Source organism: Lottia gigantea, assembly GCF_000327385.1.
Source record: "Lottia gigantea unplaced genomic scaffold LOTGIsca_18, whole genome shotgun sequence".
Lineage (NCBI taxonomy): Eukaryota > Metazoa > Mollusca > Gastropoda > Lottiidae > Lottia > Lottia gigantea.
Window position 1 is genome coordinate 1,798,437 of NW_008708301.1, and position 24,808 is coordinate 1,823,244.

General features: G+C 31.9%; 1 protein-coding gene across 1 annotated transcript; it reads left to right on the top strand.

Moving 5' to 3' along the window:
• Window positions 1–8,311: 8,311 nt before the first annotated feature.
• LOTGIDRAFT_158825 (hypothetical protein) lies at window positions 8,312–15,096 on the top strand (the record flags this gene model as incomplete). Its single annotated transcript, XM_009052252.1, has 12 exons — window positions 8,312–8,415; window positions 11,550–11,595; window positions 12,052–12,118; window positions 12,313–12,433; window positions 12,741–12,812; window positions 12,997–13,074; window positions 13,305–13,400; window positions 13,532–13,586; window positions 13,756–13,848; window positions 14,170–14,218; window positions 14,627–14,702; window positions 14,979–15,096. 12 exons carry the CDS (start codon window positions 8,312–8,314, stop codon window positions 15,094–15,096), a joined length of 975 nt encoding a protein of 324 aa, XP_009050500.1.
• Between the last annotated feature and the right edge of the window lie 9,712 nt (window positions 15,097–24,808).

A 24,808-nucleotide genomic window follows, 5' to 3' on the forward strand; every position in this document is an offset into this window, starting at 1 on the left:
CATTTGCATGTTTTGATAAACATGGTTTATCTCTAGGTACAACTTCAACCTACAGAGTTTTCCTATCGTTTCAAAGTAATGTCAAATTTATTATCTATTTCTAACATAGGCCCTAAACAAAAATTTTCAATTATTACCAAATGTCACAATTTTTTATCGGCCAGTTTCCCATATAATCCCCAGCTGTAATCGGAATTTCAAGTGTCGTGTGCTAGAATATATTCCAGTGAACAAAGTCACAGAGTCAGGGCTACCTCATACGGTAGAATTAATTGAAGTCACATGACAAACTAATGGATATCATGTCGGCAGAAAAATTCTATGGGCCACAATATATGTTGCGTTTTGCTTATCTTATTTTTACAGTCACTATTTATTTTTTAAATCATTGATCTTTGAAGGAATTGTCATTAGTTATAATGAATTGATATTAAAGATAAATGTTAAGATAATTAGGCCTATACCACGGGGTATCCATACAACGTATTTTTATTGACTTATGTATAGATCAAACATTGTAGGCTACACGAAAAGTTGGTTACTCGTGTAATATGGATCAAGGTGAGGGATTTATAAAGAAAATTGAAACAACAAATTTCAATCATTTTTTAAAATACCGGTATCTGAAAAAACATCTCTAAGACATGCAATTTTTCCCCGTTTTTTTATTTTGACGAAATTCGGTGATGAATCCTTATGCACGAATATAGGTTACACCACTGTATTTACATTAATTTTTCTAAAGATATAACATTTGAACGACATATAGAAGCGAGGAGCACAACAAAACACAAGACAATATTATGGAATATAACACACTTCTTTAATAAGGTTGGGCACATAACGTTTCAACACAATATACACGTGTCGTCATCAGATGTAATGCCTAGATAATAAAACATAACAAAATATATACCAACAAGAAACAATATAGAGATTAAGAGGGACAATAGATAAAAGGGTATTAAACAATGCGAAGTCATTGAGCAGGTATTGAGCAAACATAAGCAATTGAGATATGCTGAGGAAGACACTGGGAGGAAAATAGGAGAATGATGATTTTTTTAAAGGCCGGAGACGCAGGTCTATCTATATTCTTTCTGTAGTCTGGCTACTACAATGCAATAATGGATAAGTCTTAAGTTAAGATTGGACGAACGAATGGCAATTTACATGTCAATTTGTTAATCAAATTTAAATGGTTAAGAACATATGATCTAACTATAACATGGGATGGACCCTCATTGAATTTTTTCCTTAAAAAACAAAACGCCTACAACACTTTCAGGTCTCTGTCACAAATCTTTGTGTGATAATCTTGTATGAATTTCTTATCTTTCAAGTCTAAGTTTGACAATCGAGACTACATTCAGAAAACCATTTCCTAATTTGTAAACCGGAAGTAAAAGTTGGCGCATGGCACGTTTCGTGTAATTTATTGAAATGATAAACTAGGTGTTGGTGAATGTAATATAAATAAAGTTGGATGGTATTTATGACAGGAAGGTGAGCATGTGGCTAATGTATTCATAATATTATCCAGATATAAATAACTGAATTACACAGGGGTCAAATAAAACTACGGTGAAATGTTGATGGAGTGTAGCAAAGAAGGGACGGACAAAAAAAATACAGTTTTTTTTTTATTGTTTATTATTTGCCGTGCCGCTATCGTCATTGTCTAGGCCTACTACATTACAAGTAAGCCTAGCTACTTGTGGTGTAGAAATAAAGGTTTTTAGATTTAATGTTCAAAATTAGTCCAACCAGTACTGCTTCAATCTCGTGTACCTAAAACCAGGCATAGTTCTGTATCACCTTTCATTTTCAGTATTGCTTATCTTTGCATTAAGGGAGATTACTCTGGACCTTTTGTTGTATCTTTACCACAATTAATCCATTTTGCCATGGCATAGGATTTTTTTTTCAGGTAGGTTTTTGTCCATGTTCCTGAAATGAAACACATAGCAAATCATAACTTGAATAAGTGCTTACATAATGATATTGTCTTCTGAATACACACTGAATTATCACACTGTCATTGTAAACTTCAAAAGGTTATAATTAGGCCTATTAAATACTTCTATTTATTGCATCAAAACCAAAACACAAATGTTATCTCTACTGCTTTGAATGATTTAAACTACAATGTGATACTCTTAATAATGATGTCAAAGAGACCTTAATGGATTTCATATTATCATACTAATGGAAAGTTGTTCTTTATACTTTTATTAGTAGGGTATAATGAATTCAGAGTGACTAAATGCCTCCTCGTGGTACGGTATTGTCCAAATAATTTTTTTACCATATCCATAATTAAGTTTCAGATGGAACTCTGTGCCACTTGCACTGTTTTGTTTTAACAGGTTTTTTTTTATATTAATAGGTCATGATTTTGTCAAAAAAAAATGTGTCTTCTATTTTAAAGTCATATGATAAATAAGATATTAACCTAAATGTTTGCCAACGGTGTATACAAAATTTTCATTCAACAACTATGCTATTCTAGTAGGTGAGCTTGATTAAAAGATCTAGGATACTCATACTGGTTCTTATATCTTAAAATAGATGGCAAATAAAAACCAGATTGCCAGCCAACCACCGGCCTGTAGAGTGAGTTACTAGTTAATAGAGATTGAGGTTATATGCTGCCAGTATACCACTGTAACAGACTAACATCTGCTGTTTATGCTGGAAGAAGATGTAGATAATTTTAGCACTCTCTAATTAGTGATCTTGTTAATTGGATATATTTATCTTGGTGTTTTGATTAGTAAATTAAGTTACAAGATGCCAGCTATAATCGCCGACAATTTTGACTTTTTGTAAGTACATTGTTTACATCAATTTATTGTACCTGTACTGTTATTCCTTCAAAAATCTAAGTTGTTATTTCTTAACATAGGTAAGACCGACAGACAAACAATAATTTCTTTTTTGCAAATACAAAATTTAAATACAGGAAGTTAGGCAACATTATTTTGCAGTGTTTTGAAAGAATGTTAATATGGCTAGATGATACCAGAAGCTAATCAAATTTGCTGCACTGAAATTACCAAAAAATTGACTTTTCCTTAAGAAAAAATTTTAAATCATTAATGCTTTGTAAGTAATACTTTTGATGAAACAGAGTGATATGTAAAACTTATTCTAAAGTTTATCAAGTAGAATTCAGTGGGATCTGGGATGAGTCATCCTCTATTTCAGGTTTAAAGTGGGTAATACAGAATATTTATTCTAGTTGATAATGATTATTGAAATTTACCATGTTTCATATTCAAAATAGAATCCTACCTGTTTCTAATCATCAGGTTATGGTGTTGCATATGTCTCTCTCTGTACATTTAGAGCAGCTGTTCTATCTATTAAAATCATACTAACTCAAACTACACTCCAGATGCCCAAATACCACTTGTCTGAAACATATCAACTATGAATTACATTCCAATTTCATTCTGTTGAATGAGCTGCAAATTATGATAAAATAGAATATGAAGATGGCAGAGAAGTTAAATCTGCCTAGTGCATATAAAGCAATTTCGCTTCGCAGTGGTTTACCCTAGTTAAGATTATAAAACATAGGAATGTCTGTATATGTAAATTATCAATATGGTATATTATGTTAATATCAACAGGAAATAACTTCAAATATTTAACTTCTTGAAGTTTAAGAGTTAAAGTAGTTGTATGTGTTGACAGTGTTTCTAAATTAAGTAATTTAATGGATAGATTTTGGTACCACAGCTATCTTCAATTTAGGACAATAAGCTTTTCAGTTCAAAACTTTCTTTAGCTCTTAGTTATATTTTGTCAAAGATGTTCTCCTGTTGAAGTCTTCATTAGTGTTACAAAATTTACAGATGCAACCAGTTTAATAATAATAGGAAGGAAAGATTACACCCTTTCTGTATGTCACACAACCAATGGAAAGTGACACATTTATATTGCTTTGGTATATTGTTCCATAAGGCATTACAATTGTTTTTACTAAATTCCATTTGATTTGCACATGAATATCATATGGTAGTCTTTGACTGTCTTTTAAATAAAGCCACTGAACGTTTACTCGGTGCATTAGAAACTTAACTCCTGGTTTAAGAATGGATGGTTCTCTAGAATGTATTGACCAAGGTGATCTGGAAATAGATGAAGAGTAAGTTTTAATGTGTTTCTAACTTTATGTTTTACAGTAAAAAATAGTAATTTTATCTGCAAATGATGAAAAACATATAATAAGTGATGACAGTTAATCTTCTGTATCTAGGAGCAACTGGAATCTCATGGACTGTTTGCAACGGGTGGTAATTAGAAAAATTTGATCATACTGACAACTAAAAAAGTGCATGTGCTGCCAGTTGCCATCAGTTGCTTGTGTTCGACTTGCAATTAAAAATAAAGCAAATAGCCAACCTGAGCAGTCAGAATCTGCACCTGCAGTTGCCAGTATAGTTAGTTAAATTCCTGACATAAGCCTTAACTTTCAGGCCTTCAGTAACTCAGGATAATTTGGAAGTACACATTTTATCTTCAATTGATTTTCATGAAACTGGGAAAATGTTTCTCGAATTGGGCATGTTATGAAACGATCAATATCTGTGAATAAAAAAGTCAATTGAGCTTTAGAATTGCATTGCAAAAAGGTGATATTGATAACTGAAATTGAGCCTTTCCAGCTGGTAAATTATAAGGTATGGAAAATCGATTCATTTTAGTCATTTTCTAGTATTTTTTTATATCTAAGGTCAATACTTGATAGTTGAATATGTCAGAAAGTGAAATTTCAGGGCACTGTTGTATAACTTGGTTCCACATATCAGATATTATTTATGAAAGTATTAAAATGACATAGTTAGGCTAAAATTTAAATTAAGACTACATTCCTTACCTTAAATATCACTTAATGAAAGTAAATATTAAAATATACAGAGTAAAATACCATGTGACACTAGTTTAATCTTTACCTTGTCTCACGCCCAGTTGAGTTATAAATCACTGGTATATAGATGACAGTTATGATAGATATAGGTCTATACCTACAGGGGGTAACATGATTTTGGTGGGCCTTCATAGGCTCATACCTACAACTTGTTTATTGAATTAATGCAAGAATTATCTATATTGGTGACATTTAGAAGGCTGTAATTGATATTTTACTAGACAGGTGTAATGTGGTGTGTTGACATGTCGTAAACAGTCTTAATGATGTTCATTTCCATTAGCAACTTATCTCAGATGTTCCCATTCATATGTAAATAAGACGAGAGAGTATTTGTAACTAAATAGTTGAGATAGTATTATTGTATTTCTGGAAAGGATTACTATTGGATTGTATTTATTTGGACTATCTTTTTATCAACACATATTTATCATTCTCATTTATAACATTAGGAAGAGTGAATTGAATTTTTGTGGATTACTTGTATTTGTAATAATCTTGTTATGAAATTATTGGGAAAGTTTTTAGTTGGTGCACATTTGGTTTTTTGATGTAGGAATATGTGTGAATTTGTTCTATTTATGAAGGCTACTTCAGAGGTGCAGTAACCCTTTTACAACTGGAAAGTAGGCTTGAAATTTTACTAGTTGAATGATTTTATGCTGTCTTCAATTTTCAAGTTAATGAATGTGTCTTGAGTTTGAATAGGGAATTGACTTGGCCAGACATTTCTTTCCACTGTTTTTATGGCTTTATAAGATTTTTGCAGAATTGGATGTTATTATTCTTGGAGGACAAAGTATGTTCATTATAGGTAGTGAAGAATTTGCTGTTCTAAATATTTGGTTTATTGAAGACACACTAAAGATCTGTCAGAAAGAGGTTGCATCTATTACCATAACAATGTGAACTTTGAATATTTGACCACCTAACAATAGTGTCTTATTTCATTATTTTGTACCATGTTGGTATGAAATATTCACGCTTCACAGAGTCATTTTGTTATTTATTCTTATGTAAAAAAAGGAAATTTCAACAGTCTTATTTATTATGATAATAACAAATTGTATCTTGTTATCTCGGTCAATGAAATGTAGTTGTTAATCTTATTTTGACACAGTTATTTTACTAGAAATTGACAATGATAAATACACTGAGAATTACCTGAACAAAGTTTGGACAGTTTTACTTTCATACAAAATATTTGAGTTGAAGTAAGCTTATTTCTATAGTATGAATAGGTAGATTATTAGGTTTGGTAATTGAAAGCCTTGAGCAAAAGTTCAAGAGGGACAAATCTAAATACCTTGGTTGCAATTGAGTCTCAGATTAAGCTGAGCTTTTAAAGGAAAACAGTCCTCTAATTAACCACTTTCATGTACTCCGCGATACAAGGGTTTTAGTTTTAGCTAATTGTGCTGTTGTACAGTTTTAGAATATAATCAATACAAATCAATCATGATATTTTAAATAATAGGCCTTAAAGATAATTATTTTGAAAAAATTTGGCAAAATGTTTATAAAGAGCTAAGTGAACAATAGTACATATACGCAGTATAGTTTATCTCTTATCAATTGTTATTGTGAATATATAGAGGGCTTTTTCCCTTTACATTATAATGATTGGTCAATTCTATAACATGTGTAAGATTTGTTTAATTATGCATATAGAAGTTTAACGCTCAATTGATTTTCATTATAAGTATTCAGTTACAAGCTTGAGGCAACATGAAATGGCCTTCACCTTGTTATTTCCTACCTACCTGAATGTCTAATTTTTCTACAGTTACCTGTCAAATCTGGCCAGATTAACAATAGACATTCTTTATATCATATTACATATCAACTAAACCTAACTTTAGTTATATCCATAAAATAGTGAGAGTGTGATGACTATCTTATATCTTCTTAGGGTGGATATTATTATGTGTATCTTGAATTCCTGGACATAGAAGTTTTAAAGCAAGGGAAAGCTTTTCTAATTATGTAGTCGAAAATGAAAGGTCTATGAGGAGTTTGAGTTATTTTTTTTTGAAATATTAGAGCTTTTTTTTTTGTTTAATGTTTTGAGACAAATATCAAAAAAATTTTAAGGGAACTTTTATGAGACATTTTTAATTAGTTAGTCAGAAAGGGAAAGTGTTGGTACAGGTTTTATGATTTTTTTTTCTTAATTCACAGTGATAGTATAATTTGGATATTTCTAGTGCATGGATATAATATATTGAACATTTCCTGAATAGAAAAAATTCTCCTTGTTATTCTGTGACAAACTGACAAAATGGCTGTGGTCAAGAAGAAAACTGACTTCAGACTCCAACCCCTGAATTCAACGACTGAGAGTCCATTATTTCAGAGGCGTCGCTTACCAAATGAAAATGGAACTGGATCTACAACTGATATTAGTGAATTATTGGGGTAATCTTAGATTTTAACAATATCTTGCTATTCGTGAATGATATCGTCTTCATTATAAGCTTCTTACCTGAGTTCTAACTAAAATTTTATATCTTCACAGATAGACCAAAACTTGTGCTTTTGGAAGCCTTAATTCTATGCAGTGGAAATATCTACAAGCTGCAGAAACCAGATTACCCCATTGCCTTAGGTTGTTCAGATCTTTGAAATCATAACATAATATATGTACTTACATATTGCAATATATACAGTACCGGTACATGAAAACATTTGTGGCCAATGATGGTCATCATAGCTTCCAATTAAAAAACACTTAAAATTAGAATGGACTATTGACATTTATAGAACAGAGAACTAGGTAGATTTAACACAAATATGTAGGATAGTTTACTGAATGTCAGTGGTCATATATATTTACCAGTTTAATTCACTAAACTAATTCATAAAACAGGTAAACTTATATGTATGTCATCTTTCTTGAACACATATTTAGATAAAATGCCTTAAAACCTGTTTTTATGAATGAAGGGTCTATGATTACATGATTATCGTATGATATGCTACATTACTTACTGAGATCATATCATACATCATACAGTGCAAGTTAATACCAACTTGGCTTTCTTTCATTGAGTCATCATAATTTGTAATATCACTACAGCAGATCTAGATGATGGAGTCAACAATAATTTAAGTATTTTTTACACAGTTGTATATATTTTAGTTAAGATATGTCAAGCAGCAGGTATACATTATGAATTCATTATGTGTATTGTTTTTAATTTGTCAGAAAGTTTACATTATTATTACTGGTACTTCATCATATGTACAGATAACTTTTGTATATTTCAGTTTTGATATGCAGTAGTTGTACAGTAATACTCATTACAGCATTATATAGTAAATTCATAATATCAATATATTCATGTGTATTTGTATATTTTCAGTTCGAACATGTCGTTGGGAAATGCGGCGTGTCGTCGATGTGGTGAAGGTTTTGGTGTTCATGAACAGATAGTAAACTCTAATGGTGAAGTTTGGCACACCCATTGTTTTGTGTGAGTAAAATATTTCATATCAGTAGACTTATCAGTAACTCAAATTGTTTTATTTCTTCTTATAAACTGATTAGAATTTAGTAGAATTTAGTGGTATCTGCATTTTTCAAGTAGATGTACATAAAAGAGTATGGAAAATTATAAAAGGGGAGCATGCAATGTTTAAAGAGGAACACTTTACAAGGTTTTAAAAATTTATAACGGAAAAACTAACTGAACTACCAAAAGACTAACTGAACTACCGGTAGTTAAAATTAATTTCTTAAGGTGTTAACATTTATTTGACTGCAGAGTAAAACTAAGAAATAGAACTCTAAGTATATGTTATTTTAAATAAGTAGTAGTAAATATACCAAGTTATAAATAGATAGTAACAACTATATGTAGGTATTAGTTATGGTAACTGACTAGTTAAAGGGAATGGTTATATGACCTTTATCTTCTTCATTTATATTTTTAAACCCTATTGAGATCTTGAACAGAAAAAAAATAAATTCCTTTACATCTGAATATCTTGTCATTGAATTAATTAATTTATTTTTGATGCAATGGATCCATTCATCTGTTATTCAAAAAAAAAATATGTCACATGTAGATTATCTACTGTATGGTTCACATGCATTTGAATTGAAAGACTCTACATTCAAAGCTTTAATCAAATTCTTGATTCAGCTAAAATAAGAAATTTTGTTACTAAGATATAAATAATGAACCATGATATTATACAAAAATAAATATTTGATCAGCTTTCAGATTAGTTGTCATAAAATTTATGTAAACTGAAAGTAATGTTCAGTAATATATTCTGGTTTACTTTCATTTAATTTGAATTGGTTGTTATGCATGTATTTCATTTGCTGTGGATACATTTAATCCATGCATTAAAATTGAGGTTTGAATTTTGAAGAGTGACATGTTTATAGAGATGATCCTGTTGTTGGCACAATGTTCATCTGTCCTTCTGTCACTTAATATTTACTTTTAAATGCACCAGAATCTAAACTGATTTAGGCAAATTTGATACATGTCTACATACCGTACATTAACTGATGTTATAGATTTGATTGTTTTTAACTGATTTTGTGGCTCAGAGAGTTAGACACATGCTCGCTAACCTGAAGGTCCAGGGTTCAATCCTGGTATAGGAAGTGTGCATATTTTTTTCCACTAACTTCTTTTGCAATTTGTTTAAGATTTTTTGATAGCAAACTATTTGTTTTCATGGTTTCTTCAGAATGTTTTTTATTCGTTCTTCTTACTCTAGTTAAAATAGTTATAGTTTAGTTTTACCCCCTCCTCATCTGTTTATTTTGTGTTTCGGTAGAGCATGTATAGAATTTGTCAACTCAGTTTTTTTGAGAATCAATTTTAGTTTAGAAAAGGGATAGAAGTATAAAATTGTTTTATGTTTCCATAATGGAAATTTGTTACTTTGTTTTTGTCTCATTATGTATGTTTAGCATGAAAAGTAGATCAGTTTCTATGGAAGTTATTGATTATGTCTCCATTCTAAATGTGGATTATGATAAACAGAATTCATGAAACAACCAAAATTTGAACAAAAACCAAATTCAAAATCTGAAACAATATTATCATGATGTAGTGGTATTAGCTTATATAAAAGGGTACCATAAATATCCCTAACCATGCTAGCAGAAATATCATAGTCTGCAAGAATGCTAATGCATGAAGACAAACGCCAAGAAAATTGTATAGCCGATCCAGAAACATTATTCAGTGTTGGTTTCACTGAAACTGTTAAAGATTTCTGAATTATTTGCATGATGATAATATTTTTACCATTTTTTGTTGCTTTCTGTTTGTTTCATGTTAACTGTTTCAAGATTGGTTTTTGACTCCTAGTAGTTATATGTTTTAGGCTGGGTTGTGTTCCTCATTCCATTGTCATTTATTAACATGTTTCCTTATTAACTTATCATCAACTTGTCATGCATGAAGCTGGTTCATTTTCACTACATCCTTTTTAAATGTCTTTCATTTTGCTTCAATTTTAAAGTCACATAATATTTCATTTATGTACAGTAATTTATCAAATTTCCTTTCAATTAATTATTTTATTCTGTAATTAATTATTAATGATAATTTTGACACATTTCATTTTGATAATTTATACTAATAATGTAGTATGTTCAAATGTATGATATTGGAAAATATAACATCATGTAATCTGGGAACACTAGATGATCCACAATGCATTTAAATGTCCAATTCTTCAACTACTTATATATATTGAGATTATAGATCTTTTGATATAAGAAACTTTAAAAAACTTTTTCAAAATTATTGGCCTCGTGTCTCGAACTTTCCAAGTTCATGATATAACTCAATTAAAAAAAAACATATGAGCATACTAAAAATTAATTTTCTACCAGAAATGGATATCATACACCCCAAGCTTCGGCATGTTTTAAATGTCATGATTATATTGAACCAAATGACCAAATGGTTAACTACAATGGTAATGTTTGGCATCCGAGCTGTTTTGTGTGAGTATGTGATGGCTTCAGTTCTCATTATTTTGTTCTTTTCTTTTGAAGAGTTACATTCACATGATGTCGTAACTATGTAAAAAGCCTATCACTTTTAAGTTTTTCTTTGTGGCTGTTCGAAAGTTTTCTGTGATTGGCTAAGTTTTCGTGTTTTTATATTTGTGCCTTTCTTGAATTGATTTATTGTGTTTTTCTCAGAGTTTGTTTTTATGTGTAAAACTGTGATATGATTGTGCTGATGTTGCTGCTTATTATTTATTACAAAGGTTTCTTTGAAATATACAATATCTTTATGTCTTATATTTACTACTTTATTACCAAAGCTTAGATATCTTACTGCTTTTTCTATATTCAACTTCATTATAAAACATCTGTAGACAACTCATATGCTACCCATTAGAAAGCTTAAGGCTAAATTCTCCAGTAAAACCATTTGTATATAGGAAGACTGATTCCTCCTGTCAGTAGTGTATAAGCTTAAGTCAAATTCAACAGATTTACAAGTGATCAGCATGTTAATTTTTTTTTCTGAAACATTATTAAACTTTCAAAATTGTTAAGTTGTCTCCTGAAATTATCTTCTAAAGTAAGCTTATCTAATTAATTGCTGTATTTTGTTTGTAGATGTGCTCAATGTTTCCAACCATTTCCTGAAGGTGTATTCTACGAGGTAGGCATTGAATAAAAAAAGTCATTTCCAACCATGCCTTCAAATATTGAAGGTTATTTCTCTCTTCTTGCCAGACCACCAATGTTAAAGTACTCTGACATATTCAACCAATATCTTGTACAGTACAGTACAGTATACAAGGTTTTCTCATCCACAGAAAAAGGAACATAGAACCTCGTATACTATAATATTTCTACGAGATTTTAAATTTGACTGTTTATATACGTGTTAATTAATTGGTGGTTTTTGGGTTATTTACAATCAAGCTAAGAATGAGAGGTTTTGATCACAAGATCTGTGTTTTTACCAGCTTTCGAACGGTACCAAAAAGTCAAAATGGCCAAATATGGCATACACGAGGTTTCAAGCCTACTCACGATATACTGCTGTTGTGCTGTACTGATACTTCTCGGTTTTTATTCTACTGATTAGAGGGAGATAACTTTTATATTTCAGTTTGAAGGTAGAAAATATTGTGAACATGATTTCCATGTCAATTTTGCACCATGTTGTGGACGATGTGGTATGTTTTGTCTCGATTTAAATTTTTGAAATCGCATATAAGATCAATTAACATAGAAATAAAAACATTATTCAGCTTTTTGGCATATCTGAAATTGAAGCAAAGATGATTAAGGGAAAAGTGAAGAGTATGTTTAATGTTTAAAATATACAGACAGAGATAAGTAATGTATTGATGTAATATGTATGTTACAGGGGAATTTATTATTGGCCGTGTTATTAAAGCTATGAACAATAGTTGGCATCCAGACTGTTTCTGTTGTGAATTATGTAATATAACATTATCAGATGCTGGTTTTGTTAAAAATGCTGGAAGGTTTGTACATGATTTGTTGTTGTTTTAAATTATCTGCTAGTTTAATCTATATTTAAAGAGAGAAAGGAGTAAATTAGTGATTTTCAAATCACACTGAAGATGGAGAATTCCATGCAATATGCAATGACAAGACAGGAATCTTACTATTGATATGTAGTTATTTCTTAAATAAACTAGGACGAGGATTTTCTCAGCTTTTAACAAATTATTCCATCTGAAAATCTTTTTCTGCTTTGAGCTTCATCCTTAACAGGCACTGGTAGAATTAGCAACTTTTGTAAACTAAAAATTTATGTATTATTTTTAGAGCCTTATGTCGGGAATGTAATGCTAAAGAAAAGGCCAAAGGTTCAGGAAAATATGTCTGTCATAAATGCCAGTAAGTTTCAATCTTTTGATAATAATTTAATATAACCTAGTTCAGATTTTTAAAAAAAATATCAAATGACTATTGAAATGTGTAAATTACTTATCTTGTAATCTAATAACAGCTTTCTGTTGTTATTGTCTTATTTATTAAATGACAAATAATTAATTCTATGTATAATTTTGATGTCTTCTAGTTCTATTATTGAAGAGGGTCATATTAAGTTTAAAGGGGAAGCTTACCATCCTTATCATTTTAATTGTTCCAACTGTAGGTGAGTATAATTTTGATCTAGATATAACTCCTGATCAGTGCATTGATATACATGTATTGGCTATTGCTGAAAGCTTGGCTGTGTCAAACATTGAAAATTGTAAGGTGCAGTGGAAGCAGTCTTTGTAACAGATTCAGACATTAACCTCTTGAAAGCATACCATAAGTTATATTTGATTCCTTATTAATTCATAATTCATTTGACACCTGCTTATATTTTGATATTTTTAGTGTTGAATTAACAGCTGATGCCAGGGAAAAGACAGGAGAGTTATTCTGTTTACGTTGTCATGATAAAATGGGAATACCTATATGTGGTGCTTGTAGGTAAGAAGAGAATTCTGTCTCATATAATCTTTAGAAATAAACTTATTATGTTGCCCATGAATTTACTTTAAATACTAGAACTGTTGAGGAGGGTTTTAAACTAACATTATGTCTATTTCTCGTTATTACAGGAGACCTATAGAAGAACGAGTTGTTCATGCTCTAGGTAAAGCTTGGCATGTTGAGGTAAGTATTTTGTGTTTTTGATGTTCTGTAGACTAGAGAGTCGCAGGAGGAATTGCCACACATGTGGGTAATAAATCATACTAATCAATGTTCTATTTTTCTATGCTTAGCATAAGAGAAATAGATTGATAGCATTTAAGAAATTATCATCTCAATGTTTCATTTTCAGCATTTTGTGTGTGCCAAATGTGAGAAACCATTTTTAGGAACTAGGCATTATGAGAAGAAGGGTTTGGCTTATTGTGAATTGCATTATCATCAGGTAAGTTATATTAAGTCAATTCTTAGCTTTAATGTGCACCATTCCAATATTACAGATCCCTTGCTTTTTCATGGATCTTCAGTTGCACAGCCTGTACGACATAAGGCTTTGGTTTATTGTCCCATCAAAATGACTATGCTGTCTGCCCCTCTGACAAGGAGAACCTGCTATGAAAAATCTGAAGGTATTCTTGATCTATGCAGAGATCTTCAAGTGTACTCACTAAGCCACGTTAGCTCTATCAAGTATTCATTGTGAACTTTGTAACCATGGTTAACTCTATGAACCATTATGTGACTGCATTATTCTGTATATTTGTAGTTATTTGGTAATATCTGTTTTGTATGTAATAATATCATCAATGGAGATGGTAAGTCTGAGATGAGTTTTATTTTGACATCAATAGTTAGTTATGGAGTATGATTAATACACTGGGAACATTGTCCAATGGGAAATTAAACCTTGTATGGTAGAGGAAACAGGGATAGACATATTTAGAACAAGATTGAATAAGATAATAATCAAGGAGTCTTTTTCTTACACATTGTCGTGCTTGTCTGTTATCTAACATGGTGACTCATCACCAATTGATGGTGAAAATAATTTTTTGATTTTGTTCAAAATTAGTATGCCTATATGTGCTAATAAAAATTGGAAATAACTTTATCCATTGAGTGATAGTAGTGTATGCCACCATGCTGTTGTAGTGGCATATAGCCTTTCTTTTAACTATTTGTCATGCCATACACAACGATAAATTTATTTTTCTGGTTTTCAGTATTTAGTGCCTTCAATAAGGCTTGGTGTGTGAACCATTTTGCCTGTTCGATTTGTGATAGAAAAATGAGTCAAAAGTAAGTTGGAATATAAAAGTTGGAATGTTATATTAATGTCTTGAAAGTTACATCATCTTGCTCATACAGTCGAGAAACAATTATCGTGGTTTACAAATACTAAGGCTTACTATATTACCTTATTCAACTGGCTGTTTACATTCAATTGCTATTTAACTTAATAATGTGTGAATGAAGAGAATAATTGCCTGTACTTTTGTAAGTTCAATTGTATATTGTTTCAAACTAACATAAGGGAGGTAACTAATATCTAATGTATTATATTGTGTTTTTCAGAACCAAGTTTTTCGAGTTTGATCTGAAACCAGTATGTAAACTATGTTATGATAAATTTCCTGGAGAACTCAAGAAAAGACTGAAAAAAGCCTATGATGAACAAAATAAGAAGAAATAATGTGGAATGATTATTAATTTTTAATAATTAAGTTTTAGTTCATCAGTAACTCAGGACAAGAATGCATTTGAGTGCCATTATAAGTCTTAAAATGGTTAATGGAAAGAAAATGGATTAGGAATTTGGGACACATTGATATACTTCTATTTAGGAAATGGTGAAATAAAGACTTTCACTGGATTGTGCAATAAAATCATTTTGTGCTTGAGAAAATTATTGTGAAAGGAATTTTGAATTATTTATTACATGATGAATCTTTATGGTATCTTTGAATTAACTCAGCTTAAAAATATCCTAAGCTCTACTAGACCACATTTCAAATTTGATTATAAACAAAATGAATTGCATTCAAAGTTAACTGTTTTGAACAATGTGAGCTTTATATAGACCAAGCTAATTATAATTAGACTATAGAATACAATTATTGTTTAATTAAGTTAAATATTGCATGTTGTACTGTTAGATATTGTTCATATTTTAAGACCTAAATCATCTATTAGATAATATACAAATCATATATAACTATTCACCATGTGTATCTGTTGAAGGTCATTTCAATTCTCTATAATTCTTTCCAGAGGTTAGTTATACATGCTAGTGTAGGAGATATTGTGTAACCTTTTTTCAAGATTATTTACTAAAACATGATATTTACACTAATATAGTAGTGCTCAAAACATCAATTGTAGAGCGATATAGAACTATTACTTCTGTGTTTTTTTTAATGAAAATTGATACCTGAAGACCTAATATTGCAAGGTGGGGGAGATGAGTTTTGGCATAGGTTGGCATTAGATTTCGATATTTCCTTGATAAGTGGAGTGGGTGGGTGGTTCATAATCATAATGTCATTTTCTTCACTTTCATTTTTCTTTATTTCAAATATTTTATAAATTCTTCTATATTCTTTTTATACTCTTTTGTGCCATTTAATCTGGTCTTAGTCTGTAAATGATTTCTATTCATAAATGAGTGGTATATATCAGGTTGCCCAGAGCCTTTCATTTCAAGATTATTTCAAGTATGAAAACTAAAGATAGTGCTAGATATATAAGACATCTTCTCTATAAATTATACTATTTTCAGCACAAACTAACTTAATGTTTTTCTAGGTCATCAAAGTGACTTTATTTGCTTTTGAAAGTCTTTGCATAAATATATTTTCGAAGTTATTATTTTATTGGTGGTGAAATCATTCTGGATGAATTTATATATATGATTATTTTTTTTATTTGAAAGGCATAAGTTCTTATTTGTATTGATTTATCTTATTATTTTGTAGATACAGTATGTGTAGATCTAGTAAACCTCAGTTTTTATATTCAACTGTTATTCATCAAGGATACAACAAGCATTACATTGTTATTAACTTTTATATTTATATGCATGGCTTGAATAAATTGGCTTGTTACCACTCTTGTATTATTTTATATGCTGCTAGAAGTTGAGAACCGAGGCCAATTCAATTTTCCTAATCTGATTGGGACTTGCTGGGATTTGGGGACACGAACAAAAGGTGTATTCCGAGCATAAGACTAGGTTATTAACTTAATACATCTTTTATTCACAAAAGCCCAGTGTTGGAGAGGGAAAGAATTTAATTGACTGCCGGGGTCATCAAAGAGATGAATGTTCAAGAGGCTCATCATGAGACCCTAACAGAAGTACCTAAATTAAAAATAAAAAGCTGAGAAAAAATGGAACGAAAGTTTGGACTAATTTTAATCTAAAGTGTTTTTACTTACTACTGTTACTGTTTAAGGAGTAACATAGGCGTTGGAGTTGTGGGGCAGCTGCGCCTCAGATATTATCTTTTCGGGCAGCGACTAATTAAATATCAGGCACCGACCTGAAAACAGCATGCATGTACCGCTTCTAGTTTGATTGATTCATTTAATGTCAAGTCCCTCTGATTGTACTGTAAAGTTGAAGTTATTGCTTGTACGAAATTCCACACAGTCTCAAACTTGGTCAAAAAGTGTATATATTCATCAGTTGGACTAACCAGGTGACATGACTAAAGAATAGAAACTTTACATAAGACAATATATCAAACTACCAGATTTCCGCTTTAAAGCTAGTCTGTTGAGTAGGACTAAAGTTAATTTTCGTTAAAAGAGAAGTTTGAAAAACCGAAATGGCATAGCATGGTTTCGATCATATACATGTATGTAGATTCACTTCCATTGCCACATTACGTCGACCTATTTTCAGCGACAATTATCATGAACATGCATAATTATCTTGTTTAAAAATTTAGGGTAGAAAAAGTCGTTTCTGAATTGTATATTTCCAATCATAAGCTGATTTTTTGCGCAATGTTTCGGACTACATTAAAGCTCCTCCACTTTTTGAGTGTAAATATCGTCTGGTCCTTTTTCAAGGATCCATAATTTTTCTTAGAGGTTGGTACTAAAATAATCTTTCTGTCTCTTCATTCTTCTGAAGAAAATGGCCCTTATTGATAAAAACGAAATAAAAATAATATGCAAAGTGGTGACATGCCACAAATTTCCTATTTTTCGTGGAAAATTTTTGTTATAGGGCCTAAAACAACTACTACTCCCCTGTTTCACTTCGAAAACGACGCGACGTTTAGGGGAGACGTCGGGAAAATTCACATGGCGGCTTAACGTAGAGCGATGTGCACTAGGTGTGATCTGCGAAAAGTCAGTTGTTGAGGACCCCTTGCAGGTATTTCAAGATCATTATGGCAACTCATCTGACCTAGGAATACACGTGCAAAATAAATTGAATGCCTTCGGAGCAAAAGTGACCTAAATTCAGCGTGCATAGCAGGCCACCGATAAAATATTTGCTGGTTTAATCCACTCCAAAAATTTCTTTTGCAATCATTATTGAGAAATATTTTGCTCTAAAAATTACACATGGGACATAATTCTTACAGATTTTTTCAGGCTAGATGTGCGAAATATTTTCGTGATCCACCCACAACCCTTCCCTCCCCCAGCATTAGTGTTTTGTTGTAATCGTTACCCCAAGCCAAGTCTTCATTCCCTGGTAGGGTCTCATGGCAGCAATATTTGGCCTAAACATACACGAGGTGAAATTGATTAACCCTTTTCCTGCGAAGGTTCACAGGCATTTTCTTAGATTGGATATTTTGTAAGAAGATTGTTCAGCAAGGTGGCTTTTCATAATTGGCTTTTATGGTGGCTTTTCAAAGGTTATGTAAGCATGGTTGGGAACCCCATTTCTTTAGTGGAATACGGCTATCGAATATCTCTTTACATAGTCTTTATGATTTCATTTGGACCAAGTTTTTATATGGAAGGGACTTAATTTTGGTCGATGCAGTTTCTGGTTGAAGTTGTAATAAGTTTTATTGTGATTGCAGGTAAAAAAAAAAACTTAAGAATTAAAATACAGTTACAGTAATATTTCTTGTCTGCATCTACATAAATGGTGAGTTTACTTACTCAAGGGTTTCTTATTGGATTGAAAACAATGTAATGTCTATTATTAACTCTCTATGTGGACGTATAATGTCGGCACCCCTGTCCGTCCGTCGCTCCGTCCGTCAACATTTGCTTGTAAACGCTCTAAAAATAGATTTTTTGATGGAATCAAATGAAATTCGGCATGTGTATACATATTAATAAAACGAAGATCAAGTTCGAATTTGAGCTATTTTCGACCGTTAAAAGCAGAGTTATTGCCCTGGCCCCTAAATCTTCAATATTTACCATCCGCATGCCGTGGTGGGCGTATATGGCTGTGATCCACTATCTTTTATTAATTGGAAACAATGTAATGTCTATTTTTTATTAATTGGAAACAATGTAATGTCTATTTTTTTATGCATTGGAAACAATGTAATGTCTATTTTTTATGAATTGGAAACAATGTAATTAATGTCTATTTTTTATTAATTGGAAACAATGTAATGTCTATTTTTTTATGAATTAGAAACAATGTAATGTCTATTTTTTATTAATTAGAAACAATGTAATGTCTATTTTTTATGAATTGGAAACAATGTAATTAATGTCTATTTTTTATTAATTGGAAACAATGTAATGTCTATTTTTTATTTATTGGAAAAATATATGTAATGTCTATTTTTTATGAATTGAAAACAATGTAATGTCTATTTTTTATTAATTGGAAATAATGTAATGTCTATTTTTTATTAATTAGAAACAATGTAATGTCTATTTTTTATGAATTGGAAACAATGTAATTAATGTCTATTTTTTATTAATTGAAAACAATGTAATGTCTATTTTTTATTAATTGGAAATAATGTAATGTCTATTTTATTGATTAGAAACAAAGCAATACTTATCTGTTAAATATATGTAATGTAATATCATGTAGTAAATTGAAAAGAATGTAATGTCTATTTTATTGATTAGAAACAAAGCAATACTTATCTGTTAAATATATGTAATGTAATATCATGTAGTAAATTGAAAATAATGTAATGTCTATTTTATTGATTAGAAACAAAGCAATACTTATCTGTTAAATATATGTAATGTAATATCATGTAGTAAATTGAAAAGAATGTAATGTCAATTTTATTGATTAGAAACAAAGCAATACTTATCTGTTAAATATATGTAATGTTATATCATGTAGTAAATTGAAAAGAATGTAATGTCTATTTTATTGATTATAAACAAGGTAATATCAATTTTTTTAGTTTAAGGTTAATTTTGTGAATTGGAAACAAATTAATGTTTATCTGTTGAATACAGTTTGAATCTGTTGTTTTTTTGTGTGCGAAATATAAACAAAGTAATGTCTAATTGTAGATTGTAACTTGTAATGTCATTATTGATGATATTGGAAATAAATTATTCTCTTTTTTAGAATTGGAACTTAAATAATGTCTTAAATTGAGAACAAAGTAATTTCTATTTTGTTGATCGGAAACAAAGTAATTTCTATTTTATTGATCGGAAACAAAGTAATTTCTATTTTATTGATCGGAAACTCGGAAACAAAGTAATGTCTATTTTATTGATCGGAAACAAAGTAATTTCTATCTTATTGATCGGAAACAAAGTAATGTCTATTTTATGAATTGAAAACAAAGTAATGTCTTTTTTTGTGAATTGGAGTCTTAGTAATGTCTTAAATTGTAAAGAAAGTAATGTATATATTTGTATGTATTAGAAACAAAGTGCATGTAATGTTTTTTCGTGCATTGGAAACAAAGTAATGTGTTTTGTGAATTAGGAACAAAGTTATTTCTTTTGTAAATTGTAAACAAAGTAATATCCATTCTTTTATGTATTGGGAGCAAAATTATATGTTTATTTGGAATTTTCGAATCATAGTACATTAATGTTTTTTTGGTGAATTGGAATCCAAATTATGTCTTAAATTGTAAACAAAGTGATGTCTGTTTTTGTGAAATGGAAACAACGAAATGTTAATTTATTTTTTTTTAATCTGAAGTAAAGTAATATCTTTTCTTGTGAAATGTAACCAATGTAATGTTTATTTCATTGATTGATTGTCTTTTGTGAATTGGAAAATAAGCAATGTCTTTTTTTGGCAATTGGAAGTAATGTATTATAATATATAATATTGTAATGTAATATATTATAGGTGCCTAGGTTAGACTAATTTCCGTTAGTCCCGTTGGTGTGTATTTTTGAACTACCAAGTCTGTCAGTGGCTGCTTATGTCCGTCTGTTCTGTGGGTGTATAATTCTTTTGTTGGTCCGTTCGTCCCGTGGAGGTATATTGTTTGACCTGCCAAGTATGTTGGTAATCATCCCTGTCCGCCACTCTTGTGGGTTTGTTTCTTTTTCGTCAAAGCCAAGTCTGTTAGTGCTCACACGTGTCCAGCACTCTTGTGGGTATGTTTTGTGTACACTGTCAAGACTGTTGGTGGTCACTCATGTCTGCCAGTCCTGTGGATGTGTATCATTTGAACTAGCTAGTCTATTGGTGGTCACTCATGTCCGCCAGTACTGTTGGTGTATACGTTTTTAATTGCCAAGTTTGTTGTTGTCCGGTCCGATTTAATAAGTATGTTTTTGGTTACTCGAGTCAATCAGCGGATGTATATTGTATGAACTCCTATTTGCTTTAGGTGTGTATTATTTGAACCGCCAAGTATGTTGGTGGGCCATGTCTATCACTCTTGTGTGTATGTTTTGTTGAAACTGCAAAGTCTGTTAGTGGTCAATATCAATGTGTTTTATCTGAGCCGCCATGTATGTTAGTGGTCGCTCATGTCAGTCCAGTGGATATATACCAAGTCGGTTGGTGCTAACTCATGTCCGTCAGTCTTGTGGGTAAATAATTCTGCAAGTATGAAAAGTCTGTTGGAAGTCATTCATAAATATCAGGGCTGTTGTTTTATACCATTTGGACTACCAAGTCTGTTGTTGTTCGCTCATGTCTGTTAGTCCTGTGATTGTCAATTATATGAAGTGCTAATTCTGTTGGTAGTTAACTCATGTCCGTTAGTATGTATTATTTGAACTGCCAAGTTCTGGGTGGTTGCTCGTGCCCGTCAGTCCAATGAATGCATATTGATTGAACCACAAGTTAGTCGGTGGTCACTTATAACTGTCAGTCTTGTGGATGTGTATTGTATGACCTGTTAAGTCTGTTTTTGGTCATTCTTGCCATCAGTCCATTGGGTGTATTTTATATAAACTGTCAAGTCATTTGGTGGTCACTCATGTGTGTCAGGGGAATCTTTTGTTTGAGCTACCAAGTCTGTTGATGATCAGTCATGTCTGTCAGTTTTGGTATGTTTTACTTCAACCAACAAGTTTGTTAGTGGTCACTCATGTCTGTCAGTCCAGCGGGTGTATATTGTTTGAACAACACGTTTGTTCGTGGCTACACATGTCCGTCAGTGCCAAGTCTGGTGGTCACTTATATCTGTCAGTCATGTGGGTGTGTATTGTATGACCTGTTAAGTCTGTTTATGGTCATTCTTGCCATCAGTCCATTGGATGTATTTTATATAAACTGTCTAGCCATCGGTGGTCACTCATGTGTGTCATGGGAATGATTTGTTTAAACTACCAAGTCTGTTGGTGGTCAGTCATGTCTGTCAGTTTAGGTATGTTTTACCTGAACCAACAAGTCTGTTAGTGGTCATTCATGTCTGTCAGTCCGACTAATACTAATGTTTTGACTGGCAAGTTAGTTTAAATGTCTTGTGTATGAATGAATGTGTGTTTATATGTCTTCTTATGTCTCTTTTTTGTCTTTAGGATGATAAATAATCCTTATTTAGTCAATTTCTTTCAGTAAATATATTGTAATGACGTGTGTTTCGGAAATTGGTGGTCATTTATGCTTTTGATTACTTCTATTTGAATTTGAGACCCATAGCCCTTAAAAACGATTAGCATGAGTGTTGTATATATATATAAGTATATATTATGGATATTTAAGACTAGAATGTGACTAAATGTGAAGCAACAGAAAATGTGTTTAGCAAAAAGAAATTAATGAACTGCGATAGGTATTGTATTTGATCTAATCTAAATTCCAATTTAAACTATAGGCCTCAATTTTGATACACATATTTTGATTCCAATATGGCCTTTGCTCATTTTTTTCACTCGCCTTCCAATACAGATGGCCCAGCAGATGGTGGAGCAAAGACCACTATTTTTAGGCAGGTTATAGTTGATTTCAAGCCCATTCGTCATTGTGGTTAAGCCTCTGTTTTTGCGACCATAGAATTTGTGATCAGCTGAAACAAACAAAGAACAACTCTTGTTTGCAAGAAAACAGAAAAAAAGCGTATCAGTTTTTTTTTCTTTCACTAGGTATGCATATCACCATTTTAAATAATAGGAAGATATCAATATTGAAATGCATTTTGGACATTTGAGTCCAATTAAACACATACAAGTACATCCAACTTAACCTGTCGAGATGTGAGTTAGTCAGAAAAAGTGACTGAGCAAGATGGATGCTGTTAAGGTTGGCACAGCTGAAGAGAGAACAGGATTTGAAGAATAGTCTCGAACAAGTGAAGATTGAAAATGAGATCGAAAAATCAGCACTCGAATTTCAACTTTACACCGAAGAGGAAGACTAAAGAAGTCGAGGAAAAGCAGACACTAAACAATATAAATATAGATCAGCATTTACAAGGGTTCAATTCCTTAACTGTGAAAAATGATCGCGTGTTGTGTTCAGCTTAGTTCATACCAAATGTCATTTCAACCTGCATCAACCCCTTTCGAACCTCCTCCTGCAGCTGTGACCGATAACGTTCAACCTCACACTACAGATAACGTTATTGACATTGGAAATGTGGTATCACAACCCTCAAGTATTCCGTTTTTATCGTCGGTGCCAGAGTTGTCATCCCTTTATCAACCTACACCCACATTGCATGTTGCATTAAACTCTCCGACGACTGAATTTGGTAATGCATTGCAGGATATTGCAAAATCGATTCGACAAGGTATGTCCAATCCTGAATTGATTTATTTTGATGGAAATGCTACTGAATTTCCCAAATTCATCCGGTGTTTTGAATGCAGCTTGGACAGTAAGACAACAGATGCTGGAGAGAAGTTGACTTATCTTCAACAATATACTAGAGGGCCTGTAAGAAAGCTGATAGAGAACTGCATAACCCTCCCACCTGATCAGGGTTTTAGGAAGGCGAAAAGGTTATTGAGGGAATGGTATGGTCAGCCATATACTATTGCCAGGGCATTCATTGATCAGATTGTACATGGTCCTGTGCTGAAAGTTACAGACAGATAGAAGCTGTTGGAGCTATTAATGAAGGATTGTTACCATACTCTGAAACAGTTAGGTTACACTGCAGACATAAATGCCCTCGACAACATCATCAAGATAATGCGCCGTCTACCGTACCAATGGAGGAGCCAGTGGATCCAGCGATTGGTGAAAAGATAGGCAAGGTTAATGTTGAAGCCGAAGAAGGGGTCAGAAGAATGTGTCATTGTGCAAGAGCCAACCTTTACAGATGTCATGCTGTTTGTCAGCAAAATACTAGAAGATGGTAATGGTGTGCACTCATCTAATTCACGGTTGCGTAGAAGTTTCACTCAAGATAAATATCTGCAACAACGATGACAACTGATGCTATCAGTCGACCCAACCACAGCTTTATGATGTCATCGAAGTCGGTTGTAAGATGTCCACTCTGCTTCTCGTCACATCCATTGACTGACTGCGTAGAGTTCAAGGGAAGATCTAGTGACGACCGTTCAAATTTATCCGGAGTAAGAATTTCTGTTTCTACTGCATTTCTACTGATGCCCATTTTGCAAGAGATTGCAACAAGGAAGCAGTATGTAAACACGAAGATTGCAAACACAAACTAAAACACCATACTTCATCCTCTACCAAGGTTGAGGGCTTCTTCATATAATTACAGAAGATCTGACCAGCAGACTACGTCTTCAATTACCTGTTCTGAAGAAACTCAACCTAAAAGTCTACAATGCAACACAACTGCAATTGAGAGGTCTGGTTTGGAATAAAGACACAGGAATGGTGATTAAGACATATGCCTTGTTAGATTCAGCATCCTCGGCCTGCTTGTGTGTAGAAAGGCTACTAGATATATTAGGGATAACTGGTCAGCGAGAGGAATTGTCGTTATCAACCGTTTGTGGTGTGGAGAACCAAACTGCCCTGAAGGTGTCCTTGTCTATCATTGGTGTGGATGGCGATGAAGTGGAATTACCAAAAGTATGGGCGATCAAGAATTCAA